This window comes from Trachurus trachurus (assembly GCF_905171665.1).
Source record: "Trachurus trachurus genome assembly, chromosome: 1".
NCBI classification, from domain to species: domain Eukaryota; kingdom Metazoa; phylum Chordata; class Actinopteri; order Carangiformes; family Carangidae; genus Trachurus; species Trachurus trachurus.
Genome location: NC_139891.1, coordinates 21,088,433 through 21,109,047, shown reverse-complemented (window position 1 = coordinate 21,109,047; position 20,615 = coordinate 21,088,433). Strand labels below are relative to the sequence as shown.

The window sequence follows — 20,615 nt, the reverse complement described above, 5'->3', positions numbered from 1 at the left end:
TTTTATCGGTTCCCTTATTATTCATTTCTGTATGTGTTTTGTTATTGCTAATGTTATTATAGCTTTTTAAATCTATTTCATTGTTACCAGGATAATAGGGATTTTGGGCCTCATGAAAATACATTTTACTGGGTATATACATACAGCCGTCTAGGAGGCCGGCGAAAATTTTTTAATGCTGTTTTACATAAAACTATACATTTTAATGATATTTTTTGACTATCATCATTCCCATATTTGTGAAAAGAACAACATGACAGGTGCTTGGTAGGGGAAGCATACCAATATTTGCTGCAAGGGCAATTGAGAAATGTTTCCAAAACAAATAAAGTTAGTGTTACCAGTACATTGTAAATAACATATTTGTGATTATAAGTTAATAACTTAGTGTCACATAATTTTTTGTCAGTATCATTTTAGTCATGGGCACCTAGAATCCTTCTCCTTATTCCCCCCTTTCAACGTCCCTGGTCGTTATCAGCACTCTTGATGTGTCCTTCTCTTTTTAGTTGATCTGTATGAAAAGTGCTATTCTCATAAAGTTTGACTGATTGATTAGACTTGGACAGACCACAAACAATTGTGATTGCACAAAGGACTGAAATAATATAGTTGAGATTGCATTATATTGACCACAATCATGGTGTAAAATCTAATTGTGATGTTACAATGGACTCATCATATCAAATTGTGATGTAAACATGGACTGAAATGATCTAATTGTGAAGCTATGAGATACTGAACAAACCCAAATGTGGTTCTACAATATATTGATCCAAAATCCTCAGTGCATCTTGGGTGTTTTCACACCTTTCACAGGTATTAGTAGCAAGTCTGAACAGGGCCTTGCAATGCTCTTAATTTCTCCCATGTGCAAGAACTCTATTGAGAAATAGTGATGGTGATGAAGGCACGTACACTCATTTTTCTAAATCGCCAAATGTACAAAGTTTACTTTATCTTTTGAATGTTCCACTGTGAACATTTCAGTTTATTCCACAAAATCATTAAACTCTCCGTTGGTGCTGGTTCAAATTAAAGTGTATTCACTCATTGAACTGTTTGTATCTTGTCCCGCACTGATTGCACAGACCTTCATTAGTGTAAGAGACTCAATTCATTTGCCTAATTATCAGAATTACGGTAATCGATTAACACTTTCAATTTAAGTGTAACTCCATTAACCAGCTTCTTGTGTCTGTCTAATGATCCTCCCACTACCTGTAGATGTGTGTGTGTGACCCCTAATCCTAATCCTAAACCTTAGTATCAGGCATCCTAACCCCTCATAACCCTGAACAAGATAGATGGTTTATAAAACCAAATTGGCTAAGTCGTCCATCACATTGTCATTACTATAATAATAAACATCACTGCAGTGAGGAAGACAGAAGTCTAGAGTGGAAACGTTATTTTTCCAGTCTACAGTCTGGTGTGATTTGACTCTAGTTACCTGGCAACAAATGAACCCATGAACACTTAGGACAACTCTTTATGCATAATTTGTGGTTTGTGCAACTTGATGTGCGATAAAGTGTTTGTACAAAGATTCAATCTTCGCTGAAACATTAAATCAATGAGAACTCTGCATTGGAAATCGTAATATTCAACACGCGGCCCTGAGTCATGCCTCTCGTGCCTGTGACACTGCCATTCATAGCCTGTGCTACAAAGATCACATATTCAGGTTGCAGCTGCAGCTTTGGAAAAGGAACTGCACATGGAATTGAACAAATGATATAAATAACTAAGTAACCAAGTAGTACTGCACCAAAGTATTTATGAGGCACCTTATGTTGTGGTGGAAACGACCTGTTCACCACTCTACAGGTAACTACCACTTAAAATATTTTGTGTACTTTACAAGGGCAAGGACTTTTAACCTCATGTTTCAGTTGTATTTCAAAGCATTTTACACTATAGCATTGATTTAAGAAATCAGAAAGGCTTGAAGCATTCTTAAGAAATACTTTTCTAAAAATTTGGTATGGGCACAATAGTGTGCAGTTGGTGATGACATGACAAATACATTTTTTTCCGTACAGCTCTACCTCTCCATTGAACTCTATTGAGTTCACAAGTTACTGGAATGTCACTTTTCTATTCTTTATAAATACATTTCTGATTCCTTTTGACACAACAAAATACTACTTTCTCAGCTGCTTAATTAGAAGAAGAAAAAAGACTTGTCATATTCAGATTCAGCCGATAGTGGAAAGTCAGTTGTATGCAATAATGCTGATATGATTTCAGTGTGATATCTACAGGCCTTTTCTCTGTCTACTTTTGCTGGAAGCTTTACGCATAACAAGTAGCCTCGACTGGCCGTGTCCTCTTTCAGACAGACAGTGTTTTGCAGGTGTGTGTGCTTTACACAGTGCAGTGTGTGGTGCGGCGCAAACCTTTTGACACATTGGTTAGATTGCAGTGGTGTCCATGTTCCATACAGTGGTGCTGTTGTCTTGTTATCATGGCCACTGAAATACAGTAAGCACCAAGTGGTTCTGCAGCTGCCACACCAAACAGCCTACTCAAATTAGGCCTGAACAGAGGAAGCAGGAGCTCTTGCTAAGCCAAGCATGGTGCAGAATGTGAGGTCTGAACGGGTTCAGGCTTCAAAATAAAGAGAAACAAATAAGGCAAAAATAGCCATATGGGTAAGTGGTGGAAGTGGTATTTTTTAGATTCTTTAACTTGGTTTAAGTTCACAGTGTAGCAGACACTACAAACCAAATCCTATTAAGTTTCACTATTAAATTTAACAATCAATGATGCACCAATACCTTTACTGTTGCAGCATAGTCACCAATCCACCTATTGAGCATGACTTTGGACTGTAGGAGGAAGCTTGAGAGAACTCGTGCAGACACAGGGAGAAGATCTAAAGTCCACCTAGAAAGGCTCCAGGAATCAAATCCAGAACCTTCTTGCTATGAGGTGACAGTGACATCCACTGGTCCACTGGTCCACTCCTCCTCCTCCTTCAAAAATACTCAAAGAAGACTGTCTGATGACAAAGATCAGGCCACAGTCACGTCCCCGCTCTGATGTTTGATGTGAACATTAACTAAAGCTCTTTAATGTCATGCTTGATGATGCTTTGCTGCCATGTGATGATTGGATGAATAAGCAGGTTCTGATAAAGTTCTTGGTGATTGCATACTTCAGTGTAGTGTAGTAGTACAAGGATACAGTCTAGAAACTGAGTGAAATAATAATTTCTCAAGGTGACAGCACATGGTTTTGTGGAGCGGCACTATAGTAAGACATTTACACACTCATCATACTATGGCACAATGCTTGGTTTAAATGTTTAGAGTACAGAGAAAACCCAGGAAGAAGAACCAACAATAGTTTCAAATATTTTTATTCTTTACCGTAGAAACACTGTACATAAATTACTTTCTCTGAGACTAATATTGATGTACGGATAAGTGGAATTTCTCAACCTTCCAAATTAAAAAAAAAAGAAAAACCCTTGAAACATGGTCAACTTGTCTTCATTCTCTCTGAAAAAAGATTGGTAGATGTTAACTCTCTGTGTAAAGTTTCCTGTTCTTTCCTTTAAAATGGTTCAAGTTGCCTTCCCACCTTTTGTAAACACACATAGACACAAAGAAAACTCCTCTACAAGAGTACAGAGACCCACGATCAATGAGAAAACATCCACTTTTTGATTTTTGATCTATTACTGTTACTCATTAATGTCACTGATGGCGATGCACTGTCCCTTTAAGGAGAAACAAGCAAAAACGAGGAGAGAAGCAACAATTAGTTACTACTCACAGTTACCCCGCACCCCCAAAGCCATGACAACATGTTTCTATTGCAAGCAATACTACTACCTTTGACTGATAAAAGCACAAGGTCTATGCATTATGAGTCTGAGTCACATTTTACAGAAGTGAAAGATTCCCGGTCTGACAGAGGAGCAGTGTTTGCAGGACCAGTGAGCCCACTCGGTCCATGAAGTGCACATCCACAAAGAATGAGAAACAGCTGTGGCTCCACTGTTGCCCTGCGTCCTCACACTGCTGTTGACTTGTTTGTTCTGAAACTGTATGATTTTATAGACCTTGTAAAAAGCACAGGGGATGAGGAGGAGTGGTTTTTTTTTTAGAATTGACCAAATAGATCGTTGATGTCAAACAAACAAAAGCACAACTCAAAGTTTCTGGTTTTGTTTAGTTCAGATCATGGTCCATTCCGATGGAGGTGGTGTAGTAATAGTAGTAATAGTGGTATAGGTAATAGTATGTAAACACTTTTTTGTTCATTTTCATTTCCCCTTTTAGTCTGAAGCAAATGCAAGTTTATATATAAAACAAACAAAAAAATTCAAACAGAAAATCAGTCTTTTTTTCTTTTTTTTTTCACCTTCATACAAATCGTAGTCCTTTTTTTTGTCTCTCTTAGAGAAAGTCCACAAGAGTTCCATTCATTGTTTTCCGCCATGGAAACCACAGATCCTACAGACTGACAGGCTCATGGAGGTCTACAACCCAAGAGCGACACATCAGGACCCACAGAGATATGATACCTGGAACATCTGGAGGGTATCCACAGACATTTGTTATGTTGACAGCGCTGACAGTTTACAACTGTCTAAATGCTTGCGGGCTCATCTAGTCGTGATGGCTGCTGAAATGCTCACTTGGCTGTTTGAAAAGAGTCTACATCCCACTGTTTCACAGCTAGATAGCACACGATTATACAGCACTCAGGTTTAGCCCTGCCTAACAGAGAGAGGGGGAGGGGCATGCGTGTGGGCTGTTTGAAGGCAGACGGCAGGGTGAAAAAAGAAACAGAAACAAAAAGAAAACGCTTGCAGGTTTCAAACCCCTCACAATTGTAGTTTCATAATATTTCGTGCCAGATGCGTTGTAGTGATTGTTACCTCATCAGTCTTTCGATTCCTACTTTATCATCCTTGCAACAAAGCAAATTTGCAAACGTGGGTTTTCTTCAGTGGCTAGTTTTGAGTCTGAAGGCAGTTCAGTCTGTGACATCCATTTTTCTGTTAAAACTGAACTTGTAGTAAGTCTTTGACAGTCACAGGGGGAGTAATCGGACCGTTGTTGGTGCTGTGTTACCTCCTACCTATCTCACTCTGGCGTAGGAACTGGATGTTGTTGGCGCTGTCAGCGAGCTCGGGGTACTGCTCTATGGACAACACGTAGTAACCGTCGTAACCCAAAACCTTCCCGCTGCTCAGAAGCTGCCTCTTCTCTCCCTCCGTCCACAGCCGAACTCCTTCCTCCCCGTCTCTCACGCGCTGCTGCTCGCGGGCCCAGGCGCTCGACAGCGCCCTCTGCCTCGCGTGTTCGAGGATCCGCGCTTTCTCTTCGTCCAAAGTTGTCCCGTAGCGCACGTGGAGGGTCAGTGCGCCGTACTGCAGCTCGACATCGGCGAAGCGTCGCGTCCTGCCGTTCATCACCGTCGTGGACTGGGACACTGTGACGTTCACGCCGTTTTCCAGTGACTTCCTGCCGGAGGTGAGCCGCAGTGCGCTCAGGTCGTTCTCGGGCAGGCTGGTCTTGATGAAGTAGTGCGTGTCCTGTCCCTCCACTGTGAAATGCAGGTCTTCGAGGTAAAAGGCATTGTTTAAAACTGCAGCCACTTTGATGCAGTCCTCGTTGGCAATGTTGAGAGCGTTGGTCACCACGCGGCCTTGGATCACAGCAAGCATGACGCCCTTGCCAATAAGAGACTTGACAGTGGCGAACCACAGCCAGGGTTTGGCGTGGTCTGAATGCCGCCGACTGAGCTGGATCTCTGGCATGCGCTCAAAGGACAGGAAGGCCCGGGACTGACGAGTCACCTCCTGCTGGACACCTGAGATTGACTGGTGACGAGAGAAAGAAGGGAAGTATTGTTTGACTTAATGTGATGATTACTGTTAAAGACATCGTTAAAATATAGAGAAGAAACATTGGAAAAACACTCTTAAAAAACAACAACAACACAGTGTGATAATACAGACTAAAATGGAAAAATGTATAGCTTGGGTACCTTCTCTACTACATTTCATATGTCTTATATCCTAGACTGAATTTGCAGTCCATTCAGCCTTGTTTTGAGAAATTTAAGACAACGATATTCATAAAACTGTCTCTCACTGATGAACATTGATTAATTATTTTTTTTTAAGTTGCTATAGAGTGCAGTGGTTCCCAGCTGTTTATATTGATGCTGCAGACTGAATCAAGCTGAAGGTAACTAACACACAAATCGCCAAGTCATATTGCTGCCCTGGGCCCAGGTGCTGAGAAACACTTCCCTTGCAAAACAGTAACATGGAAGTTCTGGAGTAGGCACAGTAAAGATGAACAGTGGTGAAAAGTACGGTGCACTGCAAATTAAATAATATAATATATAATAATATACAAAGCACAAACAAATTCGGAAAACATCTAAATCAATTTGACAAAGCATTTGCTGCAACACAATGGGAGTGTAACAGAAAAGGTGATGCAGAGGTGCCCTGGTGGTCCTCAGAAACAACCAGTGGCCTTTTGCTTCTTATCATCCCCTCTCGCTATTGACATTAATTATAATATTAATAAAAAAAAAACAATAAAAAAGTAATGAACCTGGCTGGTCACAAGGTATTGAATAATAAGTGCTTACCAGCCAGGCTCATCACTTTTTAGTGCTCCCCTGAAAAAACCTTCTGTTGTGTTGTTGTGAGTACATAAATTGTCAAATTGATTTAGAAGTTCTCAGAATTTGTTTGTCTTTTGTCTAATTTGCATGTGTTTTCTTAAGCCGCAGTGTGCTGAGCCCCTCAGGGCCACCGTAGAAAAGCTGAATCAGTGGCTGAACATATGACTAATGACTGCTAAGAATGATGTTCACAACACTGTCATGTTGTTTAGCTCATTTTAGTTCATTTATTGTCTTGTAATTTCATCTAGGATCTGCTGTTGCTTTGTTCAATATCTGTTCTGCTTCAATTTGAAAGACTAAACCACTTTGCTTCTGGTTTCAAACAAACAAGAGGGAAGCTTTTGCAGAACAATACTGTGCTGATGCACTGACAAAATGGTGTGATATTCACTGTTACACACAGTTCGTGTGTGTACGTGTGTGGGTTTGACCGATCAACACCCCTGTGGCTTGTGAACTTTGTTGTTCCAACTGCATAAATCAGCCCAGTATCCGTTCACACTTGAGCCAACGCTGTCACTCAGTCCAAGTCTCTCGTTTCCGTCCTCATTTTCACTGATGTTCCCTCAGCTCCTTTCTGAAGCTGCCACATCTATTCTCGTCTTCATTAGTCAGTGTTCAGACCGGAGACTTTTATTTCTCAGAGTTTCAATGCACTCTCTCAGTCTTTGTGTGAAAGTGTGACTTCCCCCATAACCTGTCCACCAAACACATGTATAAATAGCAGAAAAGAGGATGGGGCAGAGCCAGCAGCTTTAAGCCGAGAAAGGCATGAATGATTGGTGTGGCTGGATGACTCTTTATTGTCTTCTTCCCTCATTTCCTCTCTCATTATTCTCACCCCATTTCCCTCTACATTTCCTCTTTCCCCTCCATTTCCTGATTGTATTTTTCTTATAAATGTCAGGTTGTGTCTTGATTTCCTCGCCTTCCTGCTTCCCACTGTTGATTTCTCACAACACCTGCTTATTTCCTTCTCAATTTTAACTCTGTAGTTTTCAGCTTGATTTTCTGAATGTCTGATGTCCATGAATTTCTTCTCCATTTCATATCTTTTTCTCCTTTACTGTATTTTTATTTTGCCCAAAAAAAAAAAGAAAAAAAAAAAGATTTTTTTTCCTTCTTCAGTGCCTATTTATGCATGACTGTATTCTAAGTATCACAGGAAACCCATAACAACAAATCATCTTTTTGCTATTACTGATGGATTATTTATTCAACCCTACTATCAGGGTATTTAAGATACATACAGGCAGGTCGTCCCACAGCTGGCTCTTCTTCATCTCCAGTGATGGCTGCGTCAGGTCAAATTTAGGAATAGGGAATCCCGGGATTGCGTTGTGGAGATGGAAGCCAAATGTGACCAACCAAATATTGACATCTACACAAACAGACAACAGTGGAAAGAGACATAGAGGTGAGCTCAAGCTTGTTTAACAGACACACCAGATAAATACATTGGAATAATAACTATGTCTTTCTTCCAATTCCTACAATCCAAAATCTCTCTGACCCAAACGCTGGGTCATTTCAAGTCTCTATAGGTTTATGTTCCACCTGGCAGATGGAAAATAAAATACCTTGGCACTTGTTGTGCCTCTCTCACCCTACTGTTCACTTCAACTCAGTTCAGCTTTCAGTGTTGGGCATAGAAGCAAAAGCAATAAACTGTGCTGGACAAAGGCAGACTCCGGTATAGTTAATTTTCATTATAATAGCATGTGGGGATTCATAAAACCTCCCACTTCATCATTCAGACTGATGTCATAAACATCTACTTTCAGGTTCCATTAACTAAGAGTAATACAACACTGCACTAAAAAAATAGACCACTCATATTTTGTAACCCTTCTCTCTCTTCTTGTTACCTGTGACATATTCTTTGACCTGGTGGATCTTGCTGATTGGGTTGTTGCCTCGGAACATGTAAAGGTTGAAGGGCTGGGGATCTTTACCCACGCGTGTCCACGTGCTGATGTCAGGGGTGGTCCACCTTTATAACAAACACACTCCGGTCAGACATGACATTAATGAAGCAGCAACAGCATGGGTACACAGAATCAAATCACGCCTGGACTGAAAACGACTAGATGACATATTTCCTACCTCCCAGCAGGAATATCATAGTCTCTGTCTCCGAAATGCAGCAGTCTTGTCAGAGGATCATACAGGCCGCCGTGAAAACCAATTACCAGCACAAAGTCTGGGTTGGAATCAAAGTAAACCTCGCCATATGCCGTGTACTGCACCTACACAAACACAAGCAGAAATGTGTGATCTGATATGGACACAAAACTATTTTGCTGAATGAAATTGAACACAATGCACTTCCTTCCTTTGCTCACATACCTGTTTAAGCAACAGTCCATTGTTGCTGAAGACAGCCAGTGGTGTCCCAGTGTTATCACACGCAATATAAAACTCCTCTCCACTGCTAATCTCCATAGCAAACACATGGCCCTGTGCAACAATAAACATAATGAGTATAATAATAATTATGATGTGGAATTGTATTCTTCAACTCCACAAGTAATAACAGGAAGGCGATAAATAATGATGTCGTTTTTATCATTGTGGGTCCTGCTGTAGCTGGTTCACTAACAATCCTCATCACAATAAAATGAGTTAATCTGTCACTCTGTTACTGGTTCCTTAACCTAATTTTGTAACAGTATTTTGTGGGACTGCCACAGTGAACCCCGCCCCCCTCTCTGATTGGAAGGCTAAACATTAATCATGTTTATCATGTGATTAGTGGAGAGGAGCGTCCTCCACACAGGCTATGATCATAAATCGGAAGATGCGAGTGAAAATCAAAAGTGACTCATGAACACCTGTGTCGGGAGAAAGCAGGATTCCTTCATTTTTTTTTGTCTCTTTTACTTTGCTTGATTTGTATGACTGAACCAAATACTGGATGTTAGCTGTGACATCATCATGTCAAAGGACTTTACCAGTACAGGTACCTGCAGATCGTAGTAAAAGGATGTGATCTCTGAGCTGGAGTGGTTATAGACGTGGGTGATCCTGGTGGGGTAGTTCAGGTCAGCGTAGAAAAACTGCAGGTGTTGGCCCAGGCTGTTTCTAGATGCCACGCGTCGACCCAGACCGTCATAACGGTACTGGATGGTCCAGCTGGCTGCTTTACTGTAGACACGAACTAGAAGACCTGAATTACACATAATGAAGAAGAAATAAATGATGTTAAGAATTAAAGTTAGAAAAAATGTTCAAATGCTATAATATAAATATTCAGCACTTTTCTGTATTAAAAGTCCATGTGTGGTTAAACGATGTCAAATTAGGGTTAAGGCCCCGCCTCATTACAGATTGCATTTTCATTTTTCATGATTCATTTCACTGGAATCACCCTGAACACAGGGGTGAAGTCAATCTATGCAAGTTCAACTTTAGTGAACTCTGACACATATTATTGACCAATAGCAAATCATCTTGACAGTGGTGACCATGGAGAGAATAGATATGTTACAGCTTATTGGCTTCCAGTCTTTTATCCTCACTCACTGGGATCTGCTACTCACCAAAGAGCAATGAAGTGTAAAGAGTTTAAAGCAAGAAGTCATTGGTACAAATTCATCACTGTCACCACTGTTATCTAGAGTAAAAAAAACTAATGGTTAGAAAGCAAGCTACCTTGGAGAGCTATTGTGTTCATGACTGCGACTGAGCAGTGCTTGTATGTTTCCAGCTGGAAGTAATTAACCCACTACAGCACCAAAGCTCTAAGATAAGGTCCCAAAATGACCTTTGCGGGCTAACCTTTCGAGTTGTATTCAAATATTTCGGCTCCTCTCTGTCTCAGGAAGCCATCTTCATCCAGCCTGTACTGAACATCTCCAAGACGAGTGATTCTGTCCCTCAGATCGTAGCGTAGAGGAGTTAACCGCCCACTGTTCCCCGGGTTCAGCAGATGCAGGTTCCCATTCAGATCATAGTTATACCTGGAAGACCAGAAAATGATACTATCAGCATTTGGCATCAGCAAACGATGATGGTGCGTTAATCAGTGTTAACATAAAAATCCTACCTCCACACCATCTTCTCATTGAGGGAGACCGTCTGCAGCTGTCCATCAACGTCATAGTCGTAACCGTATTTGGTTGTGTTGGCGAACGGTCCAATCTTGATCTCACGTTTGGTGACACGGCCCATGTTGTCATACTGAATGGTGATCCAGTACATCAGGGACCTGAAGATCTCGTACTGGATCTCCTTGATGCGGCCATGCTGGTCAAAGTGTTTGGTGTAGGTCATCACAGCTGTGGAGATGATCTGAAACAGAGCGAGTTCAGAAAATCAACGCTATACCTCCACCACTGACAAAAAACCTGATGAGGAAAACCTCAACAGACAGACTGAAGAGGACACAGGACTACACAAGACACCACATCAACACTGAACAACTGCCAATCAGGGAGTTTTCTCATCCCACTTTGTTGATGCAAAAACAGTGACTACCAGCTGTATTTGAGGAATTCAGCTGAATATCTTGAAGCCTGCCTGTGTTTATCAAGCATAGAGATAACTTCTGTTGTAATTTGATGCTAAATAAATAAAAACTGACTTGACATCTGCTCATCCCTCCTGAGAATTAAACAGAAAGTTAAACCTTGCCAAAATACTGTTATTTGCATATAAAGTAAGGCTGTCAAATTCATTATTCTGTCAGGCCAAATGTTGTGATATGATGTTCAATCCTCAATTACTGTAGTAACTTTCATTGCCAAGGGCAGTTGTGCAAATTTCCTACTATGCTTAACACTGAATTCACGCAATTAAGATTTTCACTGGGAGCCAGGATGTGTCAACTGCACATCCTTCAGGAGGAGGAGCGCGTAGGTGTTGCCAAACAATAGATTTATTTCACTTAAAGCTTGGGAACACATGAATGATTCTAGGTATTGATGTCATTTTATTTAAAGGTACCATATACAGTAGTATAAAAGTAGATGTCCATATCTGTTGTGGTCCAGGTCTAGGTTCTATATTAAGGCTATGAAAATATCAAAGCCTCCATTCACAGAGAAATGCACACAGCCTTAGTTCAGAAACTGAGCCTTAAAAGCAGCCATTGGGACTTCTGTAAATTTGTGATGTCACAACAAGACAGTCTCTAGCCCCACCCATCTGAACCTACCCCATTCTTGAAGGATTTGATTTCTCAACTTCACTGTTGTTTCATGAGCTCATTCATCTATAATTTGATTGATTGAATTTGCTGTTACAGTTATTTTTCAAGGCTTCATGACTTGACTCATGATGATAAACAGTTTCATGGCTGATTGGTGTGTACTGAGGTCTATGAAGATTTTTTTTTCTGACCCATCTATCTTTGAAGGCCAGCAGTCCCGTCTTACCTGATTGATATCATAATAGATGACTCCAAACTTCCCAAACTGCTCCACCTTCCCAGATATGTCATCAAACTGATAGAGGTCGATTGGCAGTGGCGTCTCATTGATTACAGCCTGCATGCTGGTAACCCTGAAACTGTTGTCATAGGTGTAGTCAAAGCGCGCGTTCACCATCCCGTCCTCGCTGAAGCGGAATATCTGCCGATCGACCAGCGGGCCGATCTGGCGGTACCGGATGGAGCAGATGAAGCCTTCGCTCTGAAGGTTGACGGTTTTCAGCACACCAGCGGTCTCATCATATGTGAAACTGACCCGTGTTGAGTCATACAGGATCTCTGCCAGCTTGTTCTGATGTGACAAAGTAAAACAGTGGCATATGTGTTTACAATAATGGACCTTGTACTGTAGAATATCACATCCTGGTTAGAGATTCAGCTCAACCATCAATTAACTTCAGAGTCCGTGTTCATTCTGTGCTGCTGCCGCTTCTTATGCATGTCATGCCTCACCACCACCCTTGGGTCCATGTAAGTGTTTCTTCAAGCTTCCCCATCTGCAAGCTGTATTGATCTCCCTCTACTTTGGCATTCAATTACTCCAAACAAAGCCTTGATGTATCAATTCCATCTGCTCTTTAAATATCTAATTATCCTTTTTAGGACCCTTGTCTTGGGGAAAAATAAATCTTAACTACAATTAAAACTACTACTACTACTGCAACAACTGCCTGGAAATAAACAAAATGCATACAGACAACTGTAAATTATGTTGTGCCATATAATTAATTCATAATATGCACTTATTGCTTATTTCACTGTAAAAAAAAACGTAAATCAAATACCTGTCTGCGATATTTGTACAATATCTGTCGACCAGTGCCAAGATGGGCAACTCTGAGGAGCTAGAAAGACATTGAGAAAGAGAGAGAAAGGGAAAGTACTTTAATATCATGAAAATCATCCACCTTGCTCAGACTTGGGGAAAAACAACACAAAAACAAAAATACAAAAGGTTCATCATGGCTGTCCATCATGAAAACTTGAGAGAACACACACACTGACCTGTCCATCTTCAGAGTAGTCCACAGTGACCGAGGCGTTGCTCTCTGGGGGTGTGTAGATATTCCTGTAGTATCCTATGGATCTGATGGTCTGCATGGTATGTCGAGCCACGCTGGGCATAGTGACTGCTGACAGGTGGTCTCCTGAGTCGTAGTCAAAGATGTATTGGTGCTGGCTGTGCAGCAGCAACACCATGGACTGTTAAGAGAGAGAGGGAAAAGAAGACAGAAAAATATGTGACATGCCATCAGAGCAAAAAAAAAGAAGAAAAAAGAGAGAGATTGTATTGTACTGGTACAGCTTACACAAAACAAAAGTGGCATTTATGTAATGAAGATCATGCTGCATGTGATGACACTGTGAGATGTGCTAAATCCACATCAGCCAGACTATAAATGAACAAATGAATGTACTAAGCACAGCTGGCAGTACATCGTTTAATTAACTTTTAATAGATGAATATGATATTAGATCTGGTCCTCACGCAAAATCCAGCTCATGTGGCCACTAAGTGGTATTTTATTTGCAGCCCTTTGTTAGCTCATCTAATAGCAGCTATTTAGCCACTGAGGCATGTGTGTGTGTGTGTGTTTGACACAAGACCCCTGTGCAGTGTCTGGTTACCAGTGCAGAGAGGAATCACTTTATAAGATTTTACTGCTTGTTTTAATTTATGTCATTTGTTAACTGTGATTTTGAACCCCTGTCTGGCAAAGGTTCAAGGGTTATAGCTGAAATGGAGCATCGCATTAGCTCAGGCAGACCTCGGAAGACAAATACAACCAGTCCAATCATGTTTCATGAGTTTCTTTTACAAGTGACAAGTGGAGAAAGTAGGTGAATGAACAACAAGTGTAAGTGAATATGAGAATGACACATGGAGTATATGGCTCATTTATTCACTGGAGGGGGATGGTCTGTTTTTTTTTCCTGTTTGTCCCATCTTCAGCTCCTTTGCAATGTTTCTTGTTTTGTGTCTTCCCTTCTTCAATCTTTCTCTTTCACTTGTCTTCCTTTATCACTTTCTACTGTTTTTTTTTTGTTGTTGTAACAAAACCATTGTGGGGAACATTCTTCCTTATTATTTCCTTGGTCTTGGACTTCAAAAAAACAAACAAACTTTGCCACAGAAAAATGTGTATGATACATGACAACGCTTATAGATTCATATCTATTTTATACAGACTTGTTGAAATTGGTATCTTAGGGTCTAATTTACACTGCCATCCTCACAGAGATATGACATGATCGTAACAGTCTTGTTTTTTCTCTCTCAAATCTCAATCCCATTTCATTCCAATAAAATATCTCTGTTTTTAATTAAAAAGCTCTTGTTATTTCTTGCTCCCTCCTCATGTCTTATTACTCCTGTTGCCATTAGTTTTTTCTTTATCTCTCTTCACCCACAATCACTGTTATTTCTCACTCTGTGTCAGACTCACTCTCTCTCTGTCTAACACGTTTTAACTATAAAGCTACCACCGTCCCCAGGGTCTTGTTTCCACAGTCAGACCTCTGTTGGTGCGATCTCTTAAATATCTTTTCCCATCACCCTTCTTCCATCTCTCTATAACTCCAGCTGCTCTTTAAGCGTTGTGCTCTGTCTGTCTGCTCCTCTGCCCCCTCCCTTGCACTCCTTAAGAAACAGCAGGTTCTCAGTGGGTTGTTTTTAGAAGTCACTCATTTTTAAGTGTCGCTCTCTCACTTTTCTTTCAGTCACCTCTGTGTACCTCACATCTCTTCTTTTCTTTCAGAGACAATGGGAGCTCTCTCGTTGAGTGCATTACTTTCCCCCCCCTCTTAAATCCCCCTATCTTTTTAATAAGACACAGAGTCAGTCATCCATTTTAAACTCATCTATTTTCAACACTGAAGCATGTCTGTCTCTCTTACCCCTCCACAATTGCTGGGGTCTAAGTTAACAGATTCTTCTTTGCTTTTCTGCATTGTCATTACCATTTAATGTCAATGTAAAACTGCTGATTTCAAATCACACTCGGAGCTTATTGATTGTACCTTTAATCAGTGCCTACCACCTGTACTAAAGCGTGATGAGAAGAGTCCCTGCCAAATTAGCATCCAAACTACAGGACCCGACCACCTGCAGCTTAAACCCTGATGTTTCCACTGCCGTCTGAGTGCTCCAGTGAGGGAGGAGAAACACATATTTCACCATTGAAGATTGGAGGTATTCCTTTTAATGCTGTTTCTTTGAACTGTTCTGTGTCTCCATTCCCACGCTCATTCCTCCTTGAGTGACTAGGGAGCTGCTTTATTCTTTTGTCGCTATCACTAGCTCTTCCTCCTCCTCGCCTCTTCTATCTAGGGGACGTATGGTTTCTGTGACTGCTTGTTTTTACCACTAACTTTGTGACAGTTCATTTTAAATGGATCACAAGGCCCAAATATGTGTGTGTGTGTGTGTGTGTGTGTGTGTGTGTGTGTGTGTGTGTGTGTGTATTGTTAAACATAGGTAGGCCTTATGCAAGTCATTTGTCTATTTCTCAACATCTCTATCATAACCTCTTCTTCAGGGAGACAATGTGTGTGTGTGAGTGTATGAGCATGTGTGTAACAAAGGTTTACTAAGGATGAAAACATGTGCTTTCATAGGCAGAACTGCCTCATTTGTCCTGTCCTCCAGGAAATATAAACAGTGTACAAAGGTGATATTTATAGTGATGATACAGTGAGGACACACACACACACACACACACACACACACACACACACACACACACACACACACACACACACACACACACACACACACACACACACACACACACACACACACACACACACACACACACACACACACACACACACACACACACCTGCTGTTCATTAAAAGTGCACTGTACCTTATCCAGGTAGGTGTAGCTCCATGTCTTTCCATCAGCAAAGACTCGGGAGGTTATCCTTCCCTGGCTGTCGTACTCCCACTTCTCTGTGGTTGGACCCCTCTGGAGGCCCGTTACCTGCCCCGTACTGGACACACACACACACACAACAATTACACTTCCAGCAACACCACTGGGAGTTAGTGTATTAGTGCAGCAGCCCTGTGGTTTGTCCCAGAGGCTGTCTTTCAGTCACATGTTCAGTTTCTAGAGACTCGACAAAAGCTAAAAATGTATAAACTTTGTAAAAATTCAATTCATGATGCTCTGGACTGTATAACTCTGTACAGGTGTACCTAATTAAGATAGTGTATCCCCAGTTTCCCAAATGTCAACTTTTCTATGAAAAAATGTTAACGAGTAACTGTGCTCACATCACTGAGCACAGAATTCATTTTGATGTGGGAGGAACTCAGAGTGACCTTCATGCAACGTGATTATTCTCTTGCAGCTCACACAACGATTCTCACTTCAATTTACTCTACAGGTAACAACAATGTCCACTTAGTAAGACAAACCTGCACAGTGCCATAGTCCACTTTATATGTCATATACGTGTTAATTGAATTATATGTTTATTATTGATGAGGTCAGTTAGTACTGGTTGGGATAATACAGGTGTTTTGTATATTCTGCTCCCCCCCATGTAGGTAACTTGAGGAAGACAAAAAACACCTGGTAATAACATGCTGTCCTGTATGACATCGCCCTTGAATAAAACCTATGACCTCATTAATAAATAAGAAATTAAATGTACACTTTTGTAACAATGTCTGTCTATATTACAAAATTTGTTCATGTAGAATTGATGTTGTACTGAATTGCATTAAATTTTACACTCATACTTAATAAAGTGGAACTGCCACTGAGCAGGCACACACAGAGGTCTGAGATGACTGACAGTCACCTCCACTACCTGACTTACACCTGAGCTGATGGTAATTCTCCCATTAAGGCCCAGCACCACTGCTGTAAATTAGAAGTGATATTCACTGCTGAGTGAAATTTAATACAGATAAGAATCATCTGAATATATTTTCAAGTGCTCAGCAAAAACTGCCTTAAACGAAGACAGCTTAAGTCTATTAAATCAAATCGGTCATAACCTAGGATGGTACTTTTTTTTAACCATAATGTGCCCCTTACATGAAAAATCATGGCAAGCCTTTTGTTTAGTCCACATAGTTGCTTTGTAACATTGGTATAAATGGTATAAATAGCCTAGTTTTGTTATCATCCATCCATATTATGTTAGCCACATTCCACCATACAATCCACTGGATGTGAGAAAAGACTATTTTTGAGAACCTGTCCAAAATACACTGTGGCCTCTGGTCTTGAAGGTATATGTTACAGCTTTTTCCAGTTGAGTAAAGAAAAGGCAGGAAAATACACTGGTTTATCTTACAGATCTTACCTGGAGTATGTCAGGTTAACTGACAGTAGCTTGCTGCTGGGAACCCAAAGTGTTGGATGGCCTTGGGTGTCATAGATGATCTTCAGCAGGAACTTCCTGTGGTCGTCGTATATTTTCTCTGTTCGCAGCGAACGATCATAATCTACAGACAGCAGGTTCCTTCCATTCACCTGGACACAAACAAAAACTCATGAATAAACAAACTGATCTGATCATGTTAGTCTTCAATCGGCTGAAATGTTAAATGCACAGTTGCTGAAAGCTATTCTATGACCTGTATACAGTATACCGGTATGCTCACATCTTTCTGTGATCTCTTCAGTGTTTGAACATGACTAAAATCTAGTTGGGGTTATTTGATACTGTAGGGTTGTGTGTGATAATCATTCATAGTCAGTGAATCATCTACAGAAGATTCATATCTATGTGCTGCCATTTATCAGAGGCAGCAGGGAACACAGTGCAGAAAAGAAGAAAACATGTTTTAAACACTTTAAAAAGACGCCCATCTAAGCAATCTACTATCTGTTTAAATAGAGTCATTGCTGTTTCTGATACAGTCAGCTGACCGTGTGATCTGCATGTGCACTTGTGGTTGAAAAATGTAAGACTGTGCTGTACCTGCTGTTTTAATGGGTTTTCTACGTCGACTGACAGACTAAGTATGACTAACTCACACAACCCCTGTCAAACAACCCAAACTATCCCTTTAAAGTCTGCTAAAAGTCACTATATGCTGCAGTGCTGACTACACCTCACAGTGCAAAAACATTAGATAGATTAGACAACGTCAGACTTGTGGTAATAGGATAAAGGTTAGGTTATCCTCTAGGCCAGGGAGCATGAATACGTTCTTCAAAACAGTTTAGTACAGGGGCTGCCTGCACAGATTAACCTAAAAACTGACTTTTTCCTGTTAATTTGCAACAGCAACAACAACAAAAAAAACCAATCGGTATATCCACAATGAAAGACTGGTGACCTCATAAGACAAACAACAACTACCAAAATGACCAGGTATTAAGTTCTTGTTGGCTGATTAACATCTACATACATCTCAGCCAATGAATTAACACACACATCTGGTCCAAGACTCATAAAACACTGTGGTATCATAGAGCCAGCTCACCCCTTTTTATTGCTTTCTAAATGATACGCTGTTTGCTCAAACTCCAATTTATGAAGACAGATAGCTTGCGTAAATTAGAGCCAGGTCTGCTAAACTCACCTTATGGATCCTTGAAGCAAGGAGGAATACTATGAATTAGCCAATCAGTCATTCTACAGACATGTTTCATTAAAGAGAGAGTCTTGCTGGAAAATCTTCAAAAGTCATTTTTCTCATCTTTTTATGCAGCCACTCATTCATTTGTAAATTAGCACCAGTTGAATGCTGTGAATTGAGTAAATGGGGCAGAAAAGGAGGGGATTGGGATGGTGGCCAGTTGCAGCCTGTAGCCAGCTGGATAAAAAACAAGACCATCAGGACAAGATTAAGACATGCAGAGTGTGAGGTGCCTGTATCGAAGGAAACAAATCATTTTGGAGATTGGCATAGCCTGTCTTGGTCGTGTGGGTCCAAGCAAACTGTGACTTTTATTATAGTATGAAGCCATAGAGGACGCAATGATTCTCTTCTCGTTGAATTCTGTCCTAATTATAAATCTATCCAACAAGCTGCTTAAACATTCAGTTTATCTGGCATCCTGTACCTGTACGCCCACAGTATGACAAGCACACCATGTAAAAATACACCTAGTACTAGTATACAAACAGTGCTCCTATTAAGAGCACTAGATTTGCCTCAGTAGATTTATAGGGAAGTACAAGCAGCCCCAAACACTTCAGACCTAGAGCCTCACAGATCCAAGTACTGTAATAGAGACGCTAAGAGCCTTTAGCAACAGGGCTGAACAGGTGGTCCCCTTTCTCTATCTTCTGCCAAATCCACTGATGTACTCCGGTGCCTTAGGGATGCAGCTGTTCTTCATGTCACCTGGTATTTCTCTTTATAACTCCTAAATACCCAGGTATTACTTGCCTATGGTGATGGCCTGCCTCCTAACGACCTTCGGCCAACAAAGCACCTTTTCATCAGCACCTGCCCTGAGTCTGAGCGTTGCTTTTACGCCTACATGACTTTGAACAAACTGTTGCAACTCATTTTGACACAGGGGAAACAGTCAGCTTAGTCAAATGCTTGTTGTTGTTGAGGACGTTGAATCCCAACACTGTGTACAGTTGTGGCTTCTGAATAATTGTAATAATTTGATGATGGTATTTCGTTCCTATTGTCGTGTGATATTAACATGTTGTGGGCTATATGAGAAAATTAATTTGTTTAGTTTGTGTTGCAGCCCTTGTCTTTCGTCTCTGGAGGTCTGACCTGCCCGTGGTCCTCAGCAATCATTAAAGTGAAGTGCCAGGCTGCCCTCTAGTGATTAAAGAGGAGAAAAAACAGGTTGACCTGCCAAATGTATGTGAATTATAAGCAGGACCACAAAGATACTGGTTTCAATTACAAAATGATGTTATGTGAGTCGTGGTGCAGTGGTTAGCACTGTCACGTCACCCCAACATGTTTCGGGGTTTGAGGGCCTTTTCCAGGTTCTCCAGCTTCCTCCAAGAGCCCAAACCTTTTCCTCAAATTAAAGTTGGACTGCTGGAGCTAGTGGAGACTCTAAATTTCCCATGGTGTGAATTTTGTGTCTTCACCTTGACCTTTGACGACTAAAATCAAATAAGTTCATCAATGAGTCCAAATGAATATTTCTGCCAAATTTGGACTTGCCATGTCTGTCTGTGTCAAGATTGACACAGACAGATGAAGAACCCCTCTGGTCCCGACTGTCATCTCCATGGAGGCATAGAAATCTAGGCACTAGGCTGAAACACTTTTGCATATTTTGCAAATTTGCCATAAAAAAAAAAGATTTATATATGCAGAATTGGCCTGTGCCAATACTATTACTACTAATGATGCATGATAGGATTCCAGTGTTATTGATTGTTATTGAACTCATATAATATTGACACCAATACACAAATAATTTTTGGGTATCTAATATCATTATAAATTATAATTATTATTATCATCATTTTTATTTCAGTTCCAACACAACTGGTGTTTGAACTCCCAATTACCATTTCATTAACCAAACTGTGTCTCACACATGAATCACAAACATGT

General features: G+C 40.7%; 1 protein-coding gene across 1 annotated transcript in view; it reads right to left on the bottom strand.

Moving 5' to 3' along the window:
* Positions 1 to 3,407: 3,407 nt before the first annotated feature.
* The window catches only part of tenm3 (teneurin transmembrane protein 3), a 182,603-nt gene continuing 165,395 nt past the window's right edge, over positions 3,408 to 20,615 (bottom strand). The window contains exons 38-50 of the mRNA XM_083978996.1: positions 17,426 to 17,595; positions 15,970 to 16,096; positions 13,106 to 13,303; positions 12,886 to 12,945; positions 12,048 to 12,392; positions 10,718 to 10,962; positions 10,450 to 10,631; positions 9,636 to 9,838; positions 9,019 to 9,129; positions 8,776 to 8,918; positions 8,538 to 8,662; positions 7,920 to 8,050; positions 3,408 to 5,845 (exon numbers count right to left, since the gene is read on the bottom strand). Coding sequence (XP_083835122.1) covers positions 5,090 to 5,845; positions 7,920 to 8,050; positions 8,538 to 8,662; positions 8,776 to 8,918; positions 9,019 to 9,129; positions 9,636 to 9,838; positions 10,450 to 10,631; positions 10,718 to 10,962; positions 12,048 to 12,392; positions 12,886 to 12,945; positions 13,106 to 13,303; positions 15,970 to 16,096; positions 17,426 to 17,595 — 2,796 coding nt within the window. The 3' untranslated portion in view covers positions 3,408 to 5,089. The remainder of the gene's footprint in view (positions 5,846 to 7,919; positions 8,051 to 8,537; positions 8,663 to 8,775; positions 8,919 to 9,018; positions 9,130 to 9,635; positions 9,839 to 10,449; positions 10,632 to 10,717; positions 10,963 to 12,047; positions 12,393 to 12,885; positions 12,946 to 13,105; positions 13,304 to 15,969; positions 16,097 to 17,425; positions 17,596 to 20,615) is intronic.